This window comes from Oreochromis aureus, linkage group 2 (assembly GCF_013358895.1).
Source record: "Oreochromis aureus strain Israel breed Guangdong linkage group 2, ZZ_aureus, whole genome shotgun sequence".
NCBI classification, from domain to species: Eukaryota; Metazoa; Chordata; class Actinopteri; order Cichliformes; family Cichlidae; genus Oreochromis; species Oreochromis aureus.
Genome location: NC_052943.1, coordinates 4,850,030 through 4,876,167, shown reverse-complemented (window position 1 = coordinate 4,876,167; position 26,138 = coordinate 4,850,030). Strand labels below are relative to the sequence as shown.

Sequence of the window (26,138 nt, the reverse complement as noted above, 5' to 3'; positions counted from 1 at the left end):
GTGCGATCCTACTCGTCAGTTAAGTCCACATGTTGCTCACCCACTGAGCGTACAGTTGACCTTTGCTTTTGTACATTTGCATACGTGTAATTAAAATAAAAATAAACTCCTACTCGCAGTTTCACATGTAAATGAGTTGTTATTTATGTTGCTGAGACATTGCCAGCATCGACCCTGGGGGGGCCACATGTTCCAGCACCACAGGATTTCTCCACATTTAGTTTAGTTTTAATGAAGTGAATATATATAAGAAAATTTACTGTACTACTTAACTTTGTGCACAAGAGCTTTAAGATGTGTTCAGTCAGAAATCAACCTACACACACAAAGTTCTGCACCAGAATAGCCCAGGTGCACATGTTGCACTGGATTTGATGAAACAGTATCAGTCTAGGAATGAATTTTTGGGTTGCCGGTGAAGCCACTAGATATCTGAGCTAAGGTTTGCAACATTGTTTACAAATGGAAATACATCAGGAATCGCTGCTGATTATGTCTTGCATTTCAACAGCATCCTTCTTTTGCTCTCCACCTGGACTATTTACCTGCAGGCAACCAAAGCCTGCTCAAACCTGTTTTATTAGTATTGAGAGTACAAGCAGACTACTAATGGAAGCTTCCAGTATCAAAAAACCTTCTCTATATTCATATGCTGAATCTGTTTAGGCAATTGTGCACATACTCATTCCAATAGTAAGGCCCCAACAAGGCTATAGATCCCCAAGAAATGAATCCAGAATAAAGATTATCTTTAAAAGAGTGCAAATGTGAGTGTGAAGGGCTGTCAGTGTGTCAGCCAAGTGACAGCCTGGAAACAAAGCTTTTGCCCACCACATTATAAATTGACAAAGATATGATGGATAGATGGATGGCACGGGTTGCACAGCATACCATAGGGCTTCCTGCCCTTAACTTGAAACTGTTATTAATTAGAAGACACGGCAAAACTCTTTCAATAAATCAGAGGAAAGGCAAACATTAACCGGCCATAGTGCAGAGGATTCAGTTTATTGAAGTCAAAGTTTAACAACTTAGGTTTACAATCTGTATTTTCTGTAATATATATTCATATATATGAAACCAAAAAAGGCTACTTTAGGAAGAATAAATGTAATTTTCTTTCTTTTTTAATATCATCTTTAGTCATTTTAATGTACAGAATAACAGTAAGCTAATATTATCCTTGAAAAAGAGCAATATGTTCCTTTTTTTTAATGTCGCAGTGCAACTTACATCTTACACACCTGTGCAATGTACCATGAGGTGTACACCCCTGAAAGAACACACAGTGGAATCTCCCTTTTCGGCCTGTTTCTGCAGGTTTACACACACAAAAAGATTCGGGAGGAATAACACAGTCGGTGCCTACAAATGAAAACTCTCAGAACTCCTTTAATCTACAGTATGTCACCTGCTCGGCAGAGCAGCGGTTGGAGAAAGAAGACCAACACTACAGATGACAAACAGAGAGAGGTCTGCAGACTAAAACTGTATTGTAACTCTTCTACAGCTGCGTGTGTGTGTCTGTGTGTGTGTGTGCGTGCCTGTGTGCGGAAATAGTCAGTCCTTTCGTTGCCAAAGAGAGGATTGGGAGGCACAGGGAAAGTGCTTGCATCATTGAGTTTCTTTGTGTTACTCAAATTAATCATTAAAAAACAAACTAGCAAAAAAACAAAAACAAACAAAAAACAGGCAAATAACATGAGCTATATCTCTGGGGCACGTTGATATTTCACTACAGTGTGACATGATGAAAACTCATGAAGAAGAACAGTAAAATATGAAGACTTAAGTACAGACAGTGCTGGATGCAGCAGGTGCTACACGTGTCTCTCGGAGTCCTCGACACTGGGGGGCACCGTTGAGTCCTTGGCCTGATATTGCGGATGAAATGATTCATCCCGGTTTCACAGACATTACAGACCGTTTAGTGCAGAGGTTATGACTGCCCAGTATCAACCATATGCTTAGAGGGAATGTCAAATTAGCTTTCACTTTGGAAGCAACTGCAGTGATGCCACTTGGAGTAAGGTGTCAGAAGCTTCTTTAGGATACAGGTCGGTCTTCTATGTAAGCCAAACATCAAATTATAACCTGGTGCTTGGATGCTAAAGGAGGAGGAAAAACCTCCCTTAATTCTCATGGTACAGTACGTGTCTTTAAACACTGCAGAATGAAAAGCAAAGACTTGAAAGCTACGAGCACATAAAGAAAAAGTCATCCTTCAACGGTACTTTTGCATCTATCTTGCGCTACGAGTCTAATTATCTTGCAATTGTGAGAAGGAACAAAAAAAAGGAACACAAATGATCCACAGTATTTTACCCTGTCCATTCAAATCAGTCCCAGGCCTCTGTCTCATGCAACGCACCACCCAGAGAATGGTCAGCCGTGATGTAAACCAGTAAAGACCATCAGCGACGGCTGTCGGTCGCCTCCTATTTGTTCGACTGCTAAACACCCTGCATCTACAGAGTGAAGAGGGGGACACTGCAGAACCTTGGCATAGAATACATCATACTTTACATTATATCTATGACACAAAACGTAAATAGATTTTATATAGTCTTCTATGTTTAAATATATTTGTAGACTGTACACAAATCTTTAGAAAATGAGACGGCAAATGCTTTTACCTGATATTTGAACAGCAATGGTAATGAGGCCGATGACACGTAGACCCTGTGATGCAGCCGATGAGATATAGAGATATAGAAAGTGCATTCGTTGTAGTGAGTGACTGAAAAAGAACTCTCTAAGCTCTTGCATTCACGGTTTAAGGAAAAAAAACTATGAAAGAAACCAAAAAAAGTAATAATAATAAACTTGTTTTGCACCCGCACAAATACATACTCTCTGTCTTCCCTCCGCTACCTCTAGAAGCCTATCACAGTGGTAGTGGAACGCAAACATTTACATCAGTATACACAGCAGTATACACATATACACAAGTCTTTGAGGACTAGAGAAAGAAGTCGCTAAGAAAAGAAAAGGTGATGGAGAGAAACGAGAGGAAGAGAAGATGCCAACAGAACTGCACTCGTTCAGAGGAGCCTCCTTCAGCACATGAATCCGGCCAGTGCAAAGGGGTTCTCGCTGATAAACCGACATTGCTGGCTACCTCTCACAGTCTCACACTTTACTTTCCCCGCACTGTCCCGTGAGATCAGCCTGAAATAACAGTGAGGTCCCTGTAACTCAAAAAGATACGCAAGAGGAAAAAAAACAGAGAGAGAAAGGGGGAGAACTGGTGGCTCTGGGTGCAAAGTTCATCAGTACAAAAGTACAGTGCTGTGGTGAAAAGGGTTTTCCTCTGTATTGCTGCTACATAGCTCCCCCTTACCCCTAAAATAAAGCAGAAAAAAAGAAAAAGCAAAACCAAGATAATACAAAAGAAAAAAATTGTGTTAAAAAGTCTGTTTTTTCCCCCCGTTTTGCTTGACAAGCGTGTGGCGTTTATGCTGAGATCCATAGACAAAGGAAGATTAATGCTTTCTGTTCAGGCATGCAATAGGCACCCTGTGGGGTCCTCGGGATTATCAAAAGTTCATACACGCAGGTCTCAGGACTGTTCCCTCTATGATATTTACACATCTTACAATGTGTGTGTGTGTGTGTGTGTGTGTGTGCATGCTCAGAGTCGTAACCAGGACAGAGGGTTAGCTAATGTAAAGCTCCGTGTTACTGCGCGCGCGTGTGTGTGTTTGCGTGTGCGTGTCAGTTCAGCCTTCGCTTCTCGTCTCTTTCTCACACGTGGGTCTCGATGAAGGAGTGTGTGTGGGTCATGAGAGGCGCGGCCAGCGGGGAGAGGTCATCCTGGCCGTTGGTGCCGGGGCTGAGCTGGCAGATGTCTGAGTAGAGCTCGCCGTGCCACTGCTTCCATTCTCTGAAGGTCTGGGAGCACAGGCCAGGGTCCTCCAGGAGGGAACAGATCACTGCTAGCTCCGACTCTTTGGCCTGTAGGAGAAGAGCGTTACCACATTAAAACCTCACGTTTGTTTTTGTGTGTAAAAAAACCAACGACCTGGTAACACTTATAATAGACCCTGCGATAAAGGATGTAGTTCCCCTGTAATTAAATGGAAATTCAATGTATTTCATTTGAAACTACAATGTAATTGCTGTATATTTATCTATAAATACAGAGACTAGAATAAGGGGGTAACATGTCAGTCAAGAAAATTACTTACACTGTAAGTAATTTTAACTATAGTGTAAGTATGTACTTCTATGTTAATTTTACAGAAAAACATTATTTCCCCATCTTGTATCTTACTTTTCGGAGTGCGGGCCGTATTATGAAGGGGAGAAATCTTGCTTTTTTACATCTTTATTTTTCAATTCAATTCAATTCAGTTTTATTTATACAGCGCCAAATCACAACAACAGCACTTTATATTGTAAGGTAGACCCTACAATAATAGAGAGAAACCCCAACAATCATATGACCACCTATGATCAAGCACTTTGGCGACAGTGGGAAGGAAAAACTCCCTTTTAACACTAAGTCTAAGGAGCTTAGAAAGAAAAGCGTCTGGACTTCTTTAAGTTGCTTGAAGACGTTTCAACTCTCATCCGAGAAGCTCCTTCAGTTCTAAGGTCAAATAGTGGACAAAGAACCCCCTGATGATCCTCTACCTCATCACACGAGCCAAGATGTGAAAACGGGTGTAGGTCACAATCAGCCAAGGTTTTGGGTGAGCTCATTGTGAAACCTGGCCCCACCCTATCATGTGATTTCCTGAGGTCAGAAGGCCCAGGATGTGAGTGGGCGTTAAGGCGTCTGGGAAGGGATCTCAGAACTGGATTATAGATGGCAGACAGTTGGTGTTGTAAGCCACCGCCTCAGTTCAAGGATGGTCGTTCACAGTGGACATAGATGGCTTCTTTCACTCCTCTTTCAAACCATCTGTCTTCTCTGTCCAAAATGTGAAGATTGGCATCCTCAAAAGAGTGACCTTTGACCTTTAGTTTCAGATGGACAGCAGAGTCTTGTCCCGTGGAGGTCCATTGTCCCTCTTGGGGGGACTCTCCACTATTTGAGCCTAGAACTGAAGAAGCTTCTCGGATGAGAGGCGAAACATCTTCAAGCAACTTAAAGAAGTCCAGACGCTTTTCTTTCCAAGCTCACCTGGATGACTGAGAACCTTCACAGACTTTTATCAGGAAGAAACCTCCGACAGAAAAAAGCTCATCTTATTTTGGGTCCATCTTTAATTAAAATTCATCATGTTGATGTGCATCAATTAATAAATAAAGACGTTAAAAAATAACGATGTGAAAAGGCAAGATTAATCCACTCCATAATACGCCAGGAAAGGTACAGCATACTTATGATGTAAGGAGGGGAAGTATTGTTTGTTTTTCTGCAACATTTCCATGAAAGGACACACTAAGGGGACACGTGACTGAGGGAGTTATGGGTTTACAGGTATTAGAAAGTTTTAAAACATGTCAAATCTTTGTTGCGTTTGTGACAGAAGTTGTTAATGATACCTTCAAGGTGCTACGGAGGGCACGGACCCGGTGCAGCCTGTCGTTGAGCAGGGGGTCCCTGGCTCTCTGGATGAAACAGCGTCGAAGCTCCTGCCTGCTACATGGTCTAGGGTCTCCTAAAGCTGTCACGTTGGCTTGCTCCAGGGCCCGATAGAGCTGCTCTAGCCCATCCAGCGGCTCGGGCTCGCGGCACTCCGACACTCGCCGCTCCCGTCCCTCCGACACCCTCCTCTCTCTGCTCTCCACTCTCAGCTCCCGCAGATCTAACGAGACGAGCGCTGAGAGTCAGACCGATCATGTACAACTGACAGAAAAAAAACTAGCAAACAAAGTGGCATGTCGTCCCACGCTCCTCAGAGACATTCTTGTTTTCTCTGGGGCTTTTTTCAAGTTAACCGAAATGTTTTTGTCCCATATCTAGATTTGGATACCTTTATACTAATGTGACACTGTTTTGTCTTTACAAAATAACTAAATAAATAAACTGTGAAGTAAAGAGAATTAACTCTGATCACTGGCACAAATAATCCTAAGAGCAGTATAAATAGTTTCACATGTGTCACACAGCAGGAAAGAGTCTATTTAGATGCATTCATAAAACTGGGAATACTCAGTGGTTTAGGCAAGAGCTGCCTGGATACATGTGACGCCCACCTGATAGCATGTACTGGAATATTAGCTGTTTTATTCGCATATTGGTACAAAGGGCTTCATATGAGTGAGTTCCTGCAAAATTTCAAGACTGCACTGCATCTGCAAAAACAGCTTAAGGAAAAACTATTACTTTCAGCTGCTCCCTTATTCACGAGGGGTCACCACAGCTGGTAGCTGCATGTGTCTGATTTTGCAGATTTTTACACCAGATGCCTTCCTGATGCAACCCCAAAGGGATTTGTGTCTCCTCTTGGGATCAAACTGGGAATCTAAATCAGTTGGTATGTGGTTGAAGCACAGAAATGAAACAATGGTCCTGAAAACACTTAAAGCAGACTAACATTTAGCTTCTGAAACGGTCTTCCCAAAGCCCCGAAACTCAACACTATTGAAAATTTGTGGACTATGCTTCAATGCCAAGTCTGTGCCTGGAAACCAACCAATTTAAATGAACCTAGTGCCAAAGAGAGGGGTCAAATATCCATCCAGAATTATGCCAGAAGCTCGTCGATGGCTCCTAAAACATCTGCAACTCGGTGAGGGACATTTACCCGAATATTTGTGGGGGGTGTACTTAAATATTTGACCCTACATGTATACTTTTGACTTTCTGTGGATTAGAAAACACCCAAACTTGTTTCCAGTTCTTGTTTTTTAAAATAATTAAAGATGTTGCCGTACAATCGTTAGATCCTGGAAAAAGAAGAGTTCAAAGAAACCATTTAAAGCCCAAAAGCATGAGATTCATGCCTATGATGAGTGTATATAAACTTAGAATCACTGCAGACTATGTTCTGGGCTCTACATAGATTCAAAGCAGAAGTTTAAATGAAGTTTTAAAGTTCAGACGATTTTTTGTTTGTTTTGTAGAAATGGAAATATCAGAGAAATATTATTATATTATTATTCATAGATTTAAAAAAAAATATTTGTATCTGTCAATGATCACATGACAGCTTATATTCATTTCATAGTTGAGCCTGAAAAGTCAGTGATTGCATACTAATCATTAAATTAAACTGAGTCAGACATATTAATTTCCCTCTGGGATCAATAAAGTTGTTCTTCTTATTGTTAATGACTGAGCTGACGTTTACTACATATTTTGACCTATGTAAATATGGGTGGGAGGATAAAAACAAACACAGGACTAAGATTAATAGTTATATACAAAACAACACCGTAAACTTGTGATCAATTTTACATCATTTTGTGTCTCAATTCCTATAAAATACTCAGAATTTATGCACTACTTAAAGTTCCTTAAAATATAATTATTTCTTTATCATCATTACTTCTTTATCTCCTGTGAATAGTTGCTATAAATAGCTGAATTGTTACCCGATTACTTTAGATAAATATAATTGTATTATTCAGAAAACATAAAGTGAAATTACATTTAATTCTAGTCTAAGTCGTGGGCTGTGTTATAAAGAGCTTTATTTACTTTAACTTAAATACATGATAGTAATATTTTCATACAACACTAGGAAAATATTAACCCTGTAACTTTCTTACCCTCCTCACCCTCAAGCATATCTGCAGCCTGCTCTTCTGCCTCCTCGTCTTCACTCCTCTCCTCCATGTGAGCAGAGGTGTGCAGCAGCTTTCCTGGCATCGGGTCCCTGTTCCTGGGGAGACTCTGGCTCCGCTGCTTGTGGGAGCGTCTGTGTGTGTGGCTGTGTGTGTACGGCCCCCGCTCCAGAGGGAAGGGCCCATCCCGTTCTCTGTCCCTCTCTGCGGCGTGGTGTCTCCGTACGGGCAGCGTGGCCTGCCTGCGTCTCTCTGGGGACATGCCCTGTCTGCCCAGCCCTCCGTAGAACCCCATTTCTCCAGCCATGCTCCCCATTAAGCCGCCATACTCACTCTCCCCCGGTGCTGTCTGGAGGAAGTGCAGCCCTGCGCTGGTCAGAGGGGTCTCAATGAGGTCCTGCCAGGAGCGACGTTCACGATGGGAAGAGCGGCAGCCGGATGAGTGGGTACTGGTGCTGCCTGTGCCAGTGCCCATGCCCATGCCGTCTCCACGCTGGTCCTCGGCAGAGGAGTGGGAGTGTGTGGACTCGCTGGAGAAATGCCGACCATGCTTAGGCTCCGGGAACGGGCTAGAAGAATTAACCTGTGGAGGGAGAGGGGAGGTGGAAGAGACCATCTGTGGAGGAATGGGGGAGGTGGAGGCACTCATCGGTGGGGGGAGTGGGGATGGAGTGGAGCGCATGAGGCTCATGGAGCTCACTGAGCGGGGCAACTGGTCATAACTGTGGAGGAGGTTAGCCTGAACGGATCAAGAGTAAGAGAAGTGAGCAGGGATAGATATAAGTGGTGAAGAGTGAAAGGTGAGCACAGATACAAGGAAACAGTGACCCGCAAGACGAGGAGGAGGAGGAGGTGTGCAAGGGTGGAGAGAGGACAGGAGAAGGACAGAAAGAGAGCAAAAGATGAGAATAAAAAAGCAATGAGATGGCTGAGGAGTAATCCAAGAATGACTGACATGAGCATTGTGTGGCTCAGCTGAGATATTAATGACACCAGTGCCACTGGATTTTAATTCTCTGAGTAACATCAGAGCAGTGATGTAATGAGCATGTGCATGACGCCACCTAGAGGTCAGACTGAGTACAAGTTCTGGCAGCAGAACACAGAGAAGTGATGGTCTTGGCTGCTTACAGAAGCCGTTAGGCTCACACTCTGATGTTTTATTAATGCCGAGCTCTGGCCTACGCAGATCTGAAAACTGTGGGGCTTTTAAGAATCAAATATTCTATCAGAATGAAACATTGCAAAGGAGTGTAGTTGAGTGTGTTACTTACCGATGGTGTGCGATGGTAAGTATCACAGAGGGATGAAGGTCCCTCCTGTTTGAGTGTCATCGAGCCATCGACGTCGTCTTGATCGCTCTCGCTCCAATAGTCTGACGTGACGATAAATACACATGCACATACAAAACTGTGTTAGATACACACACACACACACACACACACACACACACACACACACACACACACACACACACACACACACACACACACAAAGTTTGAGGGAATCCTTTCTTGTCTAGCCCATCCACCTCACCTTCATCAGGGCGAGGCACCTTATCATCTGGTGTGTATCCAATAGCAGCTAGACCCAGCCGGTTCATCCACCTACAGGAAACAAGGAAATTTAAAGGTGAGTAACAAAAACAGAGTGAAGCAAGGCATCAAAGGATAGATGAGAATACGTGTAGACAAGATGATGAGAAGGAAGGATGGGTTATACTTGGTAAATGGTAGGTGATGAATAAGAAAAACTTTCACTCTAAATAATTTAAGTTGTTTCTCTTAACAGCTGATGTCTGTCTAACTGACTCTATCCCCCCCAAAGAGAGGAGAAAGGCTCTGAGATAATTAATGAGATGGAGGCAGAAATAGAGAGAGACGAGAGAAAAACAGCCATTCTCTCTGAAGAGTGAGTCTCGGATGCTGTTTGCCTCCACACTCCTGTCTGTCTCCACACAGATCCCACCTCGTCCCGTGTCTCTCTACAGTCACCTAATAATAAAGTTGTGACTAAGAATAGAGTCTCCGACTTTGCAAGAACAGGAAACCTGTCAAACTACAGTAAGTAGGGCCTCCAACAGGAAATCACACACGCATTACATTTTTAAATTAAAAACAAAAAAACCCTCATGAACAAAAAAAGCAGCAACCCCTGCAGTTAGTGGCGTGGCCACTTGGGGCATACTTCAAAGGTAAATAAATATCCATACACTTTTATTTTCAATATTTACAGAAAAAATGCCTTAAAGTTATTGTTTTTGCTGCTAGGCTAGGTGTCACTGTAGCAAGGTCACTGAACTGGACCTGTGCTTTTTAATTTTCTGACAAAGAATGGCTTTATACATGGTTAACTGTGCTAATAGCATGTTCAATCTCCATTTTAAAAAAAATGTGTTTTATGTATTTTTGTTTGTATAAATGAAATCCTAATTTATTTGTTATTTATAGCACAGTTGTACAGTACGTTAGCACTAATTAGCAAGTATCTGTCAGCGCAAAGCACCCATTCAGTATGCAGATGCTAACCGACTGGCTAGCATTAGCTGACAGCTTAGTGCTCTCATGTAAATGTGGTGATTTCTATCTAAATTAAAAACAAAAATAGACCAAAACACAAGGTATCACCAGCAAAAATGATAAACTTTGAAACATTTTAAACAAGCCTTGTTTAACCAGTTGCTGAAATGATGTTAATTATGCTTTTATATTTGTTTGGGTTTTTTTTCGTTTTTCTGCTAATAGCTCATATAGCTATTACTTACACCTACCACGTATTAATCCTCATATAAAAATAGTTCCTCACAATCCAATATTTTCCTCTTCTTTGATAAAAAATGTAGCGCCAATCTTTATTCAGCCCTTTTTAATAACACATTTGCCACCAACCATTTGTTATGAAATGCACTATGTTCAAAGCTTTGGAATAAGTGTCACAAAACATTTAGATATTATTGAGGAACAATGTCTCTATTGATGTGGCTTTTATCTTGGCTAGTTTTCAGTTTTCAGGTGTGGATACTGGAATGAATGGTTGTCTGCCACTGGGTTAGCCCTGTGATAGACTGGCCTCTCATCCAGCAACCCTGAATTAGATTTGCGGTTAAGACGGATATGTGGATGCATTCCCCAGGGAAACAGAAACCTTTTAGGACTTTGTGAACCACAACGAAGAATCAGGATCTAAATTTAGCTTCGCTGTAAGTGCTAAAAAATGCTAACACCCACCTTTTCACACATAATCTCCAAGAAAATGCGTGAAACAACACTTTCACACAGGAACCCTCCAGATGAAGTATGGAAGTCAAATATAGCTGATTAATTACTGTCTTCCAATTATCTCCCCATGTCATTGAGGAGAGGTGTGGATAATTAGAGCTCATCAGATAGCACTCCTGCAAATGTATCTCTACAATCTATCTCTTGCAAGCACACACGACACACACACACACAAGAGCATTTAACAAAGGAGGGCCAAGTTCATGCCTTATTCATGCTTAGTTGTGTTGGTGAGTTGTTGCCTGTGTAAACTTGATTTACTCCATTAAAATATTCATTAAAAGACACGTGATGTCCCCTGTCTCTGACGTTGGTCCACATTTAAAGAAACAAACCCCAAACATCAGAAACTTGTATATATTCACAGAAACTCACCTGTTCATTTCCTCAAGACAATCTGTGGCGAAGAAGAAGCTCTTGATTTTTGGATGACAGGCTTTGAAGGCACTGCAGTCAGTCAGGGAGAAGAAGGACTGATTAGCGTTTTTGCGTGTGCGCAGTGGGTTTGTGCGCGCTCACGTTGTGTGGGTGAGCGCACATGTGCTTGATTAGTAATTTTTGGCGACATGTGAGAGACACTCACAATTTCCGTCTGCACTCTATGGCTCGGTCTATTCTGAACTCAGGGAGGCTGATGAAGCCCTCAGCCTTCTCATCCTGCAGGCAGAGACAGATGGAGAGTGGTGGTACATCATCAACACACAGAACAAAATGTCATGCATACCAATTTTATTTGGGATAGTAAGACTCTAGTCAAGCATATGAAAACAACATATGTTGTTTACATTGGCTGGGATAAAGTCCTTTTCCCACTTAACATTAAAAAGACAAGCTATGACTATCATAGCCAGAACATGGAGATAAAATCTTCGGCAAAAACAAACTCATCCACTGTTAATTTCATCTCGATGAGATCTTTGGTTTCAAAATATTTCACATATACACTAACTGGTCAATTTATTAGGTACACAACCACATGACAGCAACTCTGTTCATGTAGGCATGTAGGCATGGTCAAGACAGCCTGCTGAAGTTCATTTAAGTGACTCATTTAAACTGATTTAGGTGACTTTGACCATGGCATGGTTGTTGGTGCAAAACCACTAATCTACTGGGATTTTCCCCTTACAGCTGTCTTTAGGGTTTAAAGACAAAGGTCTGAAAAAGAGAAAACATGTCAAAGGTCAGAGGACACTAGCCAGACTACTTCAAGCTGATAGGAAGGCAACAGTAAGCAGCAGAAGACCAGACCAGGCGCCACTCCTGTTAGCTAGCAACAGGTAAATGAGGTTGCAATTCACACAGGCTAATCAAAATTGGACAACAGACGATTGGAAAAAATTTGTCTGGTCTCCCGAGTCTCGATTTCTGCTGCTACAGACAGCAGTGTCAGAATTTTGCATAAACAACATGAAAGCATGGATCCAGCCTGCCTTGTCTCATCTGCTGGTAGTGGTGTAGAGGAGGATTTCTTGGTACACTTTGGGCCCCTTTGTACCAAGAGAGCACTGTTTAAACACCACAGCCTACCCGGGTATTGTTCATGTCCATCCCTTTATAACCACAATGTCCCCATCTTCTGATGGATAATGAGATCAACCGAACGATCTTAAACTGGTTTCTTAAACGTGACTATCAAATGGCCTCCACATTCACCAGATATCGTTCACAGACAACTGTGTGTTGCTGTCATGTCAACACGCACCAAAATCAGTGAGAAATGTTTTCAGTACTTTGCTGTAAAACATTAAATTAATTTTTGTTTAAATTTTTTTTTCATAAACAAATATTTCAGTTGAAAAAAGTATTATTTTATTTTAATTGACTAAATTATATATTTCCTAGTTGCAGTCCAATTATACGACACGCAGACAGAGATGTACAAATGATATTAGCCTTTTTTTTCCTGATTTTATGAGATGATTTCATTACAGGAACAGTATGGGGTTCCATTTGTATTAAAATTATGTTCACATGCACACTTTCTGTGTCAAATGAAAAGGTTCACGTTAACTCTGAACTGTACTCCAGCACGGACAGGCAGACCGTCCACATCTGTCGCCTCACAAATCACCCGACAAATCATCTTTGTGTCGGTGTACTTCTGATTCTGCATGTTGTCTTAATGTGTCACCTGGCTTCTTGTTTTTACTAGTATCCTCATTATCACTTTGGCTGGTTCTATAGCCAAAACTACACAACGCAGCCAAATGAAAGGAAGTAAGATGATGTTTTGTCAAATGTTTGTCTGAAACAGACAGTGGAGATGTGAACCTGATTTGGGCACAAACAGAACCTCATAAATAAGAAAAAAAAGCCTCAAAATTGAAGAGAAAATTATTAACAATCATATCCTGTAGCACTCATTGCTATATGCTATTAATAATGCCTCATATGGTGTTTTTGTTTTTTTATTCAAAAAACTAATTTGGTCTCTAATTCGAAAGAGAGCCATTATAGTCATTTGAAATCTAATAATGTATCTGTATTAGACACTGTATTACACTTCATATGTGCACTGGTGGAGTTTTGTGTTGAAACTGTGACATCTAGCTGGTGTTCATTAGTTCTGGCAACAATAAGCACGCCAAAATTGCTGTGTTTTTGAATGTGATGCCTTACGTTTTGGTTGGTGTACCAGTAGAGACAAGACTCTTTGAGGATAAACCAGTACTTCCTCCATTTTTGGGTGAAGTAGCCTTTAGCGTCCTTCTTTTTCCATAGCCAGCCTTCACAGTCACCGTGGCCGAGATCCTTACAGGAGATTCTCCTTCGACTGGCACTAGTGAGGGAACCTAGCGAGGGAGAAGAAAGACCGAGAATCCTGAAGGTCTGACAGTGAAAATAAGTAGGCTGTGTTTCCTAACATGTAATCAGTAGTTGAAGTTGCTAATGCTAACAAATGAAATCCAAATGTTAGGAGTCTATTCTTTATCTCTGGGAGAATTTTAATCCCTGTCATTATCTCACAGTGATGAGTGATCATGTCGGGAGTTTAGACACATTTTCAGGGTAAATCAGTGGAGCCTCAAATGCTCCCATACATGCAGCACTGCAGTGTGTTACTGTGAAGATGCTACACTGGAAAATAAAAGAGAAAAGTACCTACCTTTACTTCTCTTTTTGGTTTTCGTTCTTAGGGAGGTGTAATGGAAAGACTAGATGGGGAGAAAAGAAAGATATTAGAGAGAAAGTCTTTGGTTGTATAAAGGATGTACCACACAGCTAAGCGGCTAGCTCACACCGCAATGTTTAGCTGATTTTTTCAAAATTTCATCAGGCACACTCCAAAGAGGATTACAGGCACAGGGCACAAGGCTAAACCTACCAGAGAGCAGGAAGTGACCTACAATCAGTAATAACCTGTGTGCCAAAGAGGTCAGGGCTGCTCTTCTTTTAGACTTTTAGTAATTTAATAAAATACAAGTCTAACTCCAAAAAAGTTGGGATCTTGTATAAAATGTAAAAGCGGATTGGAGCGATTTGCAAGTCTCATAAATATATGTTTTAATCACCACAGAGCATAGGAAACATATCAAATGTTTAAATGTAGCTATTTTACTATCGAATGAAAAATATGAACTCATTTTGAATTTGAAGGCAGCAACACATCTCAAAAAAAGTTATCCCAACTTTTTTTGAGATGTGTTGCTGCCTTCTTGCATGGAGGCAGCAAGAAGACTGGAAAAGTAAATGGTACTCAAAAAAGAAACAGCTGGAGGAAGTTTTTGCAACTATTTGGGTTCATTGGTAACAGGTCGGTAACATTATTGGGTCTAAAAAGAGCATGTTAGACAGGCAGAAGATGGGCAGAGGTTCACAAATCTGCAAAAAACTAAGTCTAAAACTTGTGGAGCAATATCAGAATAATGTTCCTCAACGTACAAGACTTTGAATATCTCACAACATAATATCCTCAAAAGATTTAAAGAGTCTGAAGAAATCTGTGCACAAGGGGCAACACCAAAAATACATATTAGATGGGTGTGACATGATCCTGTCATAGATATCCCTGCATGCACTTCCAAAAATCAGTGTCTACAAACAAAGTTAAAAGTCTGTATAGGAAGAAACTGTATGTTAACATGATGCTGTGTTCTCTGAGCTGAAGAGACGGGACCATCCAGCTTGGTATCAGCGTTCAGTTCAAAAGCCGGCATCTCTGGTGGTATGGGGTAAGTGCTTATGGAACTGGCAGCTTGAGCAAGGCACCATCAATGCTGAGAAGCATGTACAGCAACATGCATGTTTCAGCATCTCAGATGACGTCTTTTTCAGGGAAGGCCTTCCATATTTCAGCAAGATGATGCTAAGCTGCTTACTGGATTTCTTACAACTGGCCCGCCTGCAAACCAGACCTGAACTAACTGAAAATATAAAATATGACAAAGGAGACCGAGGACTGTGGAGCAGCTAGAATCCTAAATCACACCAGACAACATTCCTTTGCCGAAAAAGGAATGTTTTTCTAATATGGTACATTTTCTCCTTTTAAACATTTGGTATGTTTTCAGTTTTCTATTGTGAATAAAATATGAGTTTATGACAATTTCAAATCCCTAAATTATGTTTTTATTTTACACTGCACCACAGCTTTTTTTTAAAAAAAATTGGGGTTGTACAACAACAGTAGATATTCTTCAGACTTTATTAAAATGTATACCGGATAGAAACGACCCTCTGTTTTTCCTGTGTTGACAGTAATGTGTCTACTCTTGTAAATGAAGTTGCTAACATGACATTTACTGAACAATAGCACCTGTGACCAGTTATAAAGTCATTTAGTAATATGTCATGCACAGCAATATTGAAAACCAGCTGACAAAAGCTTCCACACTTAAGGCTATATGGGATAAAACACCTGCTGAACTGTGTGTATTTAAGGGAGCCCCTTATAGCTTAATATTGTAACTTTTTATATGCGAGTACAAAGGTTTTTACTTCTTCTTAGTGACTTAGATTGAGAAAACTTTAATAACACCTGCTGCTCTCTGGCAGCAGCACCATGCCCTCCCTTGTTTTAAATGCACTTTAAAACAACACGCAGCAACACTACACATGAGCGGGAGGAGGGAGGTATGGGGTCTTCACACACCCCCGTTCTCTGCTAGCCATCGGGGCGGGGGGGCTGGGAGGAGGTGTTGGCCGTCCGATTGGCCTCCCTGCTGCTGCGGAGCCTGGGGCGGTCTGCTTGCCTCCACCCCGGGGGAAAGGGTAACATCTCTTGGGTCTAGGTGCCGTTTCCCCCTCTGGGGGCGAGGGTACCTGGACCCGGGGTATAGAGTATGTTTGGGAGTGTGATTGTGTGTACATGTCCATTTATGTCTATCCTTACGTTGGGTGAGTGCTGAGTGTTTGTATATGTGTGCATGAGGGTGGGAATGCATGTTTGTGTCTGTGTGTGCCTGTTTGTCTGTGTCTATATGTCAGGCCGGGTCTTAGACTCCACCTCTCTGGGAACATCTCAGGCCCTCCAAAGTGTGGAGGCCTATCTCCCCTCACCACACTCCCTGCCGGTGACTGATGCCCTCAGGGGTCGGTGAATTGGTGGTTCTTGGTGTCTGGGGCTGGGCGCTCAGGTATGTACCAGCTCACTCCCGGGGGCTACTTGGCGGGGCCTGGCGCCTTTTGCTTGGTCAGGCCTCTTCCAGGGCGCGGGGGGCCCTCGGGCCTCCGGCCTCTGGGCCTGCGGCTCGGTTCAGTGCCCTTTCTCACTGTCCCTCTTCCCTTCTGTTTTTCTTTTCCTTCCTCTCTTTCTTTCTCCCTTTCCTATCCCCCAGTCATGTCTGTCCCGTCTGTAACAACTGAAAATAAAATAAAATAAATAACAACAACAAAGGTCGATCAAATGGACCAATACAGCAAGGCCATGATGATCCATTTGGCAAAATAAATCCATTGGGTATCCTTGTTGGTCTTCAGACAACAATTCTGACGGCTAAAGAACCAAATGGGACAGCCCCCCCCCCCCAAAAAAGAAAACTTTAATGTCGTCCAAGAGGCAATAAAAGTGCATAAACCAGACAGAAACAGCAGCAATCCAAAGTCATCTCCCAGAGCTATGATACCAGTCTAGTGCACGTCAGTAGCTGCAAACCATGATTTGCTTAGAGTAAAATGCAATTCTTTTATATATCTGTGCATTCCATCACCCGAGTCCAAGTATGACACCAGTGGCTAGACTACTGCCTTGAGAATGAATGAGTTTTTTGCTCTTTTGGTTGTGATCCTTGGATGTTTGTACCTCTGGCCCAAACTCTGAAGCTCAGAGGAGTTGGACTTTATCCATGCATCCATTTGTATCTCTCAGTCAGGCTCAGTCAGGTATAGGTGTTTAAGGTCAGCCTGCTGCACCCAAATGATTTTCCCACAAGAGTTTTCTACATTAGAAAAAGTGTATATCAAAGAAGCTAATGCGAGTTTTGGTGATAGCATTAGCACTAACACAAATGAACAAGCCTAGCAGCTATTTGTTTGTCTGTTTACAGTCAAACAAGGTTAGTCACTGTACACGACAACTCATGTTGCTTCAGAGAAAAGGCTGGGGCTAATGACTAAAGCAGCTCCCTGTGCCACAGTAACCTGAAAATGGAAACCAATTCAACTTACCCGACTGTTATCTTTTTATTCAATTATAGAAGTGCTAAATTGATTTAATCTCAGAAATCTCTCCTGCTCCTGTCTGGCTGTATGTTCAGCGATTAAGACATAATCGATCTCCATGTAACAGCGAGATGCGGTTGCTAGGAGATTGTTGATGTAACTGTCGCTTCATTAAAATGGTGCCGGAGTCAGAACCTGTATACTGAAGGCAGCGCTGCTTGAAAAATCCCATCATAATAAAGCATGTTAAGAAATATAAAGCCAGTCCCCTCTGCACTGTCTTCCCCCTCACCTTCCTCATGGAGGCGGCTCCCGAGCTTCCTGAGCCCGAGTACCTGCAAGAAGGCACAGAGCTGAAAGTCAGCGCAAACGACTCTCACAACCTCTTCCACCAATCACAAGCAAGCGGTGAAAACGCCGAACAACCACGGACACAAACTCACCTGTCTGTTGTGTCTGCCCTCAGTGTGTCTGCACCTCTCTGAAAAAGAAAAACAATCCTCTGAAACCTTCCATAATTCTGCACGCATGTATACGCTGCACTGTATAAATGAAAGAATAACAGCTAAAATGAAAACACCACAGTTACTAGACTCTATAACGTGAGGATCACAGCAAAGCTGAGGATCAAGACTCATCAGCACTGCACTGCCTTTTTTTTACTGAACTGTTTTATGTTGCAGTCAAGTCTGCAGGCAAACTATTTGTGGCTAACTGCAGTGTTACGAGAATTGCTCCCAATTATAACACCACAAACATAATGACCTGAAGGGGGAGAGTGTCCCAGTAATATAATAGATATATGCTCCTGAAAAGTGACATTTTGCATTAGAAGCCACTTTGTTGTAACCACTGTAAATATCTTTGGTCCTAAAAATGTTATACTCTTAGGCCACTAAAGTAGGATTTTGATTTTTTACTTAAGCAATGGGTTGGGTTCATAAGTATTTGGACAGTAATGCTAATTTTGTAATTTTGCTTCATGCACCACTGCAGACGATTTTTAATGAAAATACCAAACAATTATTAAAGTGCAGACTTTGCTAGGCCTTTACTGCAGACACTTTAAGTTATTGCCATCATTGAAGGATGTCACATTTCTTTACCTTGTGAATCTCTTGGGTTGCCTTTGCAGTACGCTCGCTATTTGCACCGTGAAGTGCTGCCTGATCAGTTTTGCAGCACTCGACTGATTATGAGGAGAGAGTGCAGCCCTGCGCACTTAACAATTCACCCCGTTGTTTCTATGAGACGTCACATCATCAATAAACACTAGTCCGGGTCACTGGTGTCCATACATGCCCATGCCATAAAATTGCCTACACCATGTTAGACGAAGGATGTGGTCAAACTCTTTTAGGTGTTCTCTTAGATGTGTAATCAGTGGTTCTCTTGACAATCAATGCATCTCTTGATTGTAGACTTTGGCAATGACACTCCTTCCTCTTCGAGAGTCTTCTTGACTTGGTTAGAGGTCGTGAAGCTGTTTTTCCAACCAAGTAAAGAAATCTCCAGTCTTTAGTTGTCTCCTGTGTTCTTTCTTGCTGAGTTGTCCAATGCATTCCTTATATTAAAGAATAACCAGACTGTACTAGAAGCTTTTTCCCATCTCCCTAAATTTTTTTTTTTTTCAGCCCAATAAGGCCCTCCTTCATGTGCATTAACATCTCTCTGTACCTAAATCCCCCTTGAACACATACCATCAATACTAATCTATAATTTGCCTAATTTTTTATAGAATAATGAAGGAAGATCATCTGGCTGCAAAATCCCTTGTCAGTGAATTGCCCAAATACTTCTAAGCTTCTGAAAATGGAGGTCTGTGTGTAAAAATGTCTGTAATTTCTGAACAGTTAATACAGTACTTTTGTAAAAACCCCTTGAAATAAAGTTGAAAGATACACTTCAACCACATTTAGCCTGTTGGATTTAAAATTCAGTAGAGAGGCAAAATTACAAAAATTGTGACAATGCCAAACACGTATGGACCCAACTATAAAAATCTAGTTGCAGCTCAGTGAATTCAGTTGTGGTGTCCTTTAAAAACTTTTTTTTTAAAATCCATTATCACAAAATATTCTTCTTAAACAAATGGGACTACTTGTGCAGCTTTCTGTGCTCAAGGGATCCTCAGATCCTGAGCCACAGTGCGAAGAGATCATTAGGAGCATTTGTTGCTGGAGAGCAGGGGCTCAGTCGGGGTTTCATTATCTCATAATCCTTGCAGGCTTCCAGGAGATTTTGCAACACAAGTACAGTTGCACATTCTTTTGCTAGCATTATACACTGCACATCTTACAGTACATGATATTAAGAATACTTCACCCGTATGGGCAATCTAACAGCACGCACTGTAAAAAAAAATGTGCAAAAACTAGAAAACAAAAAAGAGAAAATAAAATAAATCTTCTAAATGTCTGCCGTTCAGTTTGTGTGACATTTGCCAAACTGTTGCTATGATAGAAACGAATCAGACAGAGGAAATGAGACAGACAAAACCCACGGGTCATTTAGGTTAGCATATGCTTGTTAGTGCAGGATGGTATACTTCATGTCCCACCAAACAGGTATGACTCACCACCGCGAGAAACACGCAGCCGAGAGGGTTAGAGAGGGCCGGTGTGAGCTAAGCTGTTAGCTCGCCGTGTGGTGTGCGTGTTTGTGTTTGCGTGCGTGGTGTTTTAAGCACAGTCTGTCAGTTGCGCTTGTAATTGGTCTAGCTGATGCTGAGTCATACACCTACTCACAGGGATACGTGCTCCTGTGTGTGCGCACGGGAGTGTGTGTGTTTATTCAGAATAAACTCCTATTTAGACCCAGGCGTGTCTGAGGAGATGGGGGATATTAGGATGAGTTAGGATGAGTCGTGAGATGGCTACCCTGCATACAAATGCCCTCCTTGTATGCTCGTTTGTTTTGCGCGTAGCCGCGTGCACGTGAGCTTGTTGCGCACGGGAGAAACATATGAGCTATGGAGGGGAGTGCTTCGGTGTCACTGTCTTTCTCGTCATCGGCGATGCTGACGGCCGTGCAATAACACTTATCATTCTCGCTCTCCTCTGTGTCCTCTACCTGACAAATGCACACAAACACAACCGACAGCATGTGAGAAGGTGCGAACACTGCGATCTTTCCTACAGCCACCGGCACGTCCCTTCTCAGAGGCCCAGATGCTTCTGATGATAAGAACAAGCAATTGTAGTTATGACTTAATGCTTTTGACCAGCTTTGTGACGTGTTATTCACTAATAATAAAGCTTCAGTTACACTCAGTAGTTCCTCTAAAGATTTTTCATTTACATCTTTGATTTTTACTGTTTTTTAATCTGATCTATTTTTCTGCTTCGCTTCTGAAACACTTTTCTGTTTCTCCAAACTCTTGTTGCTTATTGTCTGATCATTTTAGCACTTGATAATTAATTTCCAGACATAGCTGATGTTTGATATTAAGGAGAAAGGTTTGGCTAGAAATACACAGGCATTAAAGTTCAAGAAAATTAAGGTAAAATGTGACAATACAGTTGTCGGTGTTTCAATGCTTTTCTTAGTCCTAGTCTAGTCCTAAGACCAGTAAATCCTAACGATGGTGTAAACCAGGGGTGGGGGAACTCCAGGCCTCGAGGGCCGGTGTCCTGCAGGTTTTTGTCCTTGATCCAACACAGCTGTTTTAAATGGCTAAATTACCTCCTCAACATGTCTTGAAGTTCTCCAGAGGCCTGGTAATGAACTAATCATTTGATTCAGGTGTGTTGACCCAGGGTGAGATCTAAAACCTGCAGTTCCCCACCCCTGGTGTAAACCTTTAAATGTGTGTCTATCAGTAGTTTGGTGTTTAAAAATGGCTCAATAATCTTAAACAGCTGAGCACTGTAGTCTGAAAAAAATTAGTAAAACAAAGTAAATAACATTTTTATTAGGAAATGTTCAAACTTGAATAATACACTGATCAGGCATAACATTCTGACCACCTGCCTAATAATGTGTTGGTCGAGGCATGGACTCCACTAGACCCCTGAAACGGTGTTGTAGTGTCTGGCACCAAGATGTTAGCAACAGACTGTAAAACTCCTGTAGGGCCTTCGTGGATCATGAAGGGTGGACCCACAGATGCTCGATTTGATTGAGATCGGTGGAATTTGGAGGCCAAGTCAACATCTCGAACTCGTTGTGCTCCTCAAACCATTCCTGGACTATTCCTGCTTTGCGGCAGGGCGTGTTATCCTGCTGAAAGAGGCCACAGCCTTTAGGGAATACAGTTTCCATGAAAGGGTGTTTATGGTCTGCAACAATGCTCAGGTAGGTGGTATGTGTTAAAGTAACATCCACATGGATGGCAGGACCCAAGATTTCCCAGCAGAACATTACTCAAAGCATCGTCCTTGTTGGGTCTGTGTTTCCACTGGCCCCGCTAGTTTAGAGACTTATTCCTCATAAAGAACACAAGACAAAACGGAACATCTTCAACCGGTTTTTAACTAGCTAACGAGGGAAGCTTTGGTCAGAACCAGGCAGTGGAGCATAATCCTCATCACCTGTCTCTAGCCCAAATCCTTCAAAGAGTAGCTGTCCTCGTAGCCTTTTTATTGACATGACAGTTACAGTACACATCACAGCACAAGCACCTCCCCTCATAAAACCCCCCTTGGTTACAAAGACAAGGCACTGTGTGTGTGTGTGTGTGTGTGTGTGTGTGTGTGTGTGTAAGCATGTGCAAGAACTTGTGTGTGTGTGTATGTGAGAATGTGTGTGTGTGTGTCATGGGGGTGCGTTTGTGTGACCTCCTGATCACAACTGTTTCTAACAACATCCTTGGTCATAAAGGGGGTAATCTCCCCCACACCCAATATATGGTTCAATTTTCCATTTCTCTGTGGTCCAGTTCTGATGCTCACGTGCCCTCACGTGTTGTTGTCTGTCGGTGTTGGACAACAACAAACTGTGATGCTCTGTGTGCACCTTTCTATCAGTACCAAGCCTTTCTCCTCCATGGTTAATGTCAGACATCAAATACATCTGGAAATTAATTATCAAGTACTGATATGATGAGGAGATGAATCTTATGCATCAAGCAACAAGAGGATGGGGAAACAGAAAATCAAGAATCAAGTCAGAAATATAATTGCTTGTTACTTTTTGAACAATAACTGCTACTTTTGTCGATGATAGACCAACGCTGGTTAGCAGTGGAGCAACGGAAGGCCTTGGGTTCGAATCCACTGGCCGGCTCGGGCCTGAGTTTCCTCCCCCGGTCCACAGATAAGTGGTGATTGTAACGTGGCCCTAGGTGTAGATGTGAGGATGAATGGTTTTCCATCTCTGTGTGCCTCTTGCTCCTTGCCAGCTTCAATAGGCTCCAGCACCATTTAATTTAGTTTTGAAAAGATAATGTTTTCTTGAATGCAGGTTCCTTAAACCCTGAAGCTCTTTGTGTTTTGAGCATGCTGTTTTAAGATGTGTAAATGTGTTTTGGCATCCTCATCTTCAACTGACATGATCTGGGTGACAGCACGTGTTGCTCCAAAAATTCTGTATACGTCCAGGATTAATGGTCCCTTCACAGATGTGCATGCTACCCGTGTCATGCATTCATTAATGCCTACCCATGCCATCTGATGCTGGCTTTTGAATTTTGTGCTGACAGCAAAGTGGACTTCCCCTCTCTTTGGCTCCTTTATGTGTTCTCCATATGACTACAAGGCTCTATCAAGAATCTCAGTCTAAATTGGTTTGACCATGAGACAGTTGTTTCACTTGGACTCAGTCTGTTTTAAAAAAGCTTGTGTCCTGATAAAGGTGGACATAACTTACTTGCCCTGTATTTAAAGGCAACAATAAACTTTCAAAACTAATGTACTTACAGGCAAAGCTTCAGGTGGCTGGTCTAGGCGCAGGGTGGAGGACAGCATGGAGGGACTGATGGGAAAGCTAGGGCTGCTGGGATTACGGCTCTTACGTCGAGAGCGTCTGGTGGAATCCCGGCGGCTTTCTCTGCTCGGACCCTCGGGTTCTTCCTCGATCACCAGGATCTTGTCGTCACTAAGGTAGCGCAGGAGGGAGTTGTCTGAATCTGTATGGAAGAGGAGTGGGATTGAAGGGACACGGACATTAGATGATGGACAGGATCGATAGATTGGATGACAGTAAGAGGAAAACCGCAGAGGGGGGGGAGATAGCATATAAGAGTCAAGGGAGAAGCCCTGAGCAGAGTGGAACCAGACAAGACTGAATAGACCCTTACAGATAAAAACCCAACAGAAAAGGATAAAAGTGCCTCAGAGCTGTTGCATCTGATATGGCGCCACAGCTGGGGACATACATCTAATCTGTCTGCAGTGATTATGTTGATTTGGGAGGCACCACAACAACTAAATCTTGTTGGTCACAGAAAGTTTTATACTGCTTTGGCTCCAGATAGACAATGCATCTTACCTAATTTGCTTCTTATCCGAACACTTAAATATTAGAAAACGAAAAAGTTACAGAGAGAATGAGAAGGAGAGGGAGAAGGGCAAAACCCCAACATTTGTATTGTGCTTTAATATTATTCATAGACTCTCTGATGGCAGAGTTGTGGATCCCCAGCTGAATACAAATCGAGTCTTGCCGCAAAAAAAGGTGAAGCTGGGTAAAATCGGGAACATTGAAATATCCACATTTCCAGGGCAGCTGTATAAATGCAGTCGCTTTGCATTTATGTTCGTTTTTCACCCTGTCAGATACATACCTGGTAGATATGTATCCTCACACAACCACACCACCATGGATAACCAGAAGATGAGCTGAAATGTGTTGAGCTGAGTATGAAGCAAAGCACCAGTCTGAACAGTGTGTGTGAGAGCTGTGCTTCAGCATGTATAGGTGTTTGTGTGTGTGTACCTCGGCTCCCTCTCTTGCCCATGCTGGGTTCCTTGGCCTCGGCCATCCAGTTATATTCGGGAGGCATGGAAACGGGTCTGAGGTCACCTGGAAGTACCAATCATCAATCAGATAGTCTGCTATGGGGGGAGAAACTGGGGGTGGGGTGTTTTGCAGGACGCAGCGACTGAGAGACAGAGTGGGACACAGCTGGTGGGGCAGACAGGTGGGAGCGAAGGTGTGTGCAGGTAGGGGGTTAGGCAGACTCTCGGGGGACTTACACAGCTTGCAAGGCGAGTGTCAAGTAAGGCCCCGTAATTAGGCTGAATTTATATTTTGTTGTCACTTAATTGCATTCGTATTTCATCAAAGCTTGACGTTGTCTTGAGTCCCTCATTTCTTTATATTTTGCTTCCAAGGAGTCAGACTTTTGCGCAATTTTTTGAAGGGGTCTTGAGCAATAGTTCTCCAGCCTTTCTTGAGGTCTATCAAAGTTTTTCTTAGGACTTTGGCTGCTTTGTCAATCATTTGCAGTCCAGTACTAATACCTGAAAACGTGCCAGATCCTTCCTGCCAATGCCAAACTATGTTGGCCACAAATATTCTGTGACCAACACAACCCTGCTGGGTGACTCACGATGCCATCTCACAAAGTGTGGGGCCAAGCTGGTGGCCATCATGAGGAGGAGGTCTCAGGCGTTTGTGCCTGTGTTTGGTTTATCCACAGCTACTGAGGCCCCCCTTTGTTAAACGAATAAACTGTTAAATTGCCACTATCTCAGACTTTAATCATCCAATCCAAGAAACGACACCAAACGAGAATCAGTAGCAGAATAAACTGTTTCCCCGTTTAAGGGGTAATAAGCATGTTTCATAATGGTATAAGATTTATTGTCATCCACTGAAAAATCGTAGAAACTCAGCCATATTCAGCGGCAGATATTCCAGGATGTATTCCAGAAGGCTGGGTTTATAGCTTTACATGTCACTTTGCACAACCTGTGCATAACAAGGCAAAAAACCACAAGGATGCTCCTGGTTGTGCTTGAAACCTTGGGCTCTAACCGAACAGCTAACAGGTCTTTAAATAGTATCACAGGTCACTTTCTTTCGCCAGTGATGATCCCTGAGAGAAGTGCGCTCAGTTTGAAGCAAAAATTTGATGTTTCCTTCCTGCAAAAATCGAGGTCCACAGTGAGATCACAAAGTGCACAGTGCAGAAGAGACAAAACAAGCAGCGATCTAAAAATAGCAGCAGCACTGAAAGTGGCCCAGAGGTGCACGAGAAGATGACTTTGAAAGGGAAACTGATTAAATTCAAATCAGGTATGTTGTCTGTTCATAATGCCATGGTCCTGCAACTTCATTTAGCAATCCCCTCTCGTTGCCTTTGGAGGTATAGAAAATGCTAGCATATTCCACTATAGTAGAGATTAGAGATGGCACGATACCACTTTTTTATGTCCGATACTGATACCGATATCATAAATTTGGATATCTGCCGATACCGATATGAATCCGATATTGTGTTTTTTAATCAATAAAACTGTTTTTTTTAAAATATCTTGCTGCATTTTGTATAAGTTCATACTCAAGTTTAAATAAACAACAACACTAAAGCTATTCTGTTATACCTGTGTGTAAAAAATACACTGCACCCAAAATATTTCATAGTTCAGCAACACTGATCAATCTAATAAACCTTACCTAACTTAAAAC

At 42.3% G+C, this 26,138-nt stretch overlaps 1 protein-coding gene across 1 annotated transcript in view; it reads right to left on the bottom strand.

Moving 5' to 3' along the window:
* Positions 1–1,010: 1,010 nt before the first annotated feature.
* The window catches only part of si:ch211-26b3.4 (connector enhancer of kinase suppressor of ras 2), a 67,502-nt gene continuing 42,374 nt past the window's right edge, over positions 1,011–26,138 (bottom strand). Inside the window, exons 12-25 of the mRNA XM_039622769.1 lie at positions 24,441–24,527; positions 23,423–23,631; positions 18,008–18,045; positions 17,857–17,899; positions 14,071–14,119; positions 13,584–13,756; positions 11,545–11,618; positions 11,337–11,408; positions 9,220–9,290; positions 8,958–9,058; positions 7,669–8,266; positions 5,497–5,759; positions 3,752–3,957; positions 1,011–2,682 (exon numbers count right to left, since the gene is read on the bottom strand). Of these exons, the coding sequence (XP_039478703.1) occupies positions 2,577–2,682; positions 3,752–3,957; positions 5,497–5,759; positions 7,669–8,266; positions 8,958–9,058; positions 9,220–9,290; positions 11,337–11,408; positions 11,545–11,618; positions 13,584–13,756; positions 14,071–14,119; positions 17,857–17,899; positions 18,008–18,045; positions 23,423–23,631; positions 24,441–24,527 (2,090 nt within the window). The 3' untranslated portion in view covers positions 1,011–2,576. The remainder of the gene's footprint in view (positions 2,683–3,751; positions 3,958–5,496; positions 5,760–7,668; positions 8,267–8,957; positions 9,059–9,219; positions 9,291–11,336; positions 11,409–11,544; positions 11,619–13,583; positions 13,757–14,070; positions 14,120–17,856; positions 17,900–18,007; positions 18,046–23,422; positions 23,632–24,440; positions 24,528–26,138) is intronic.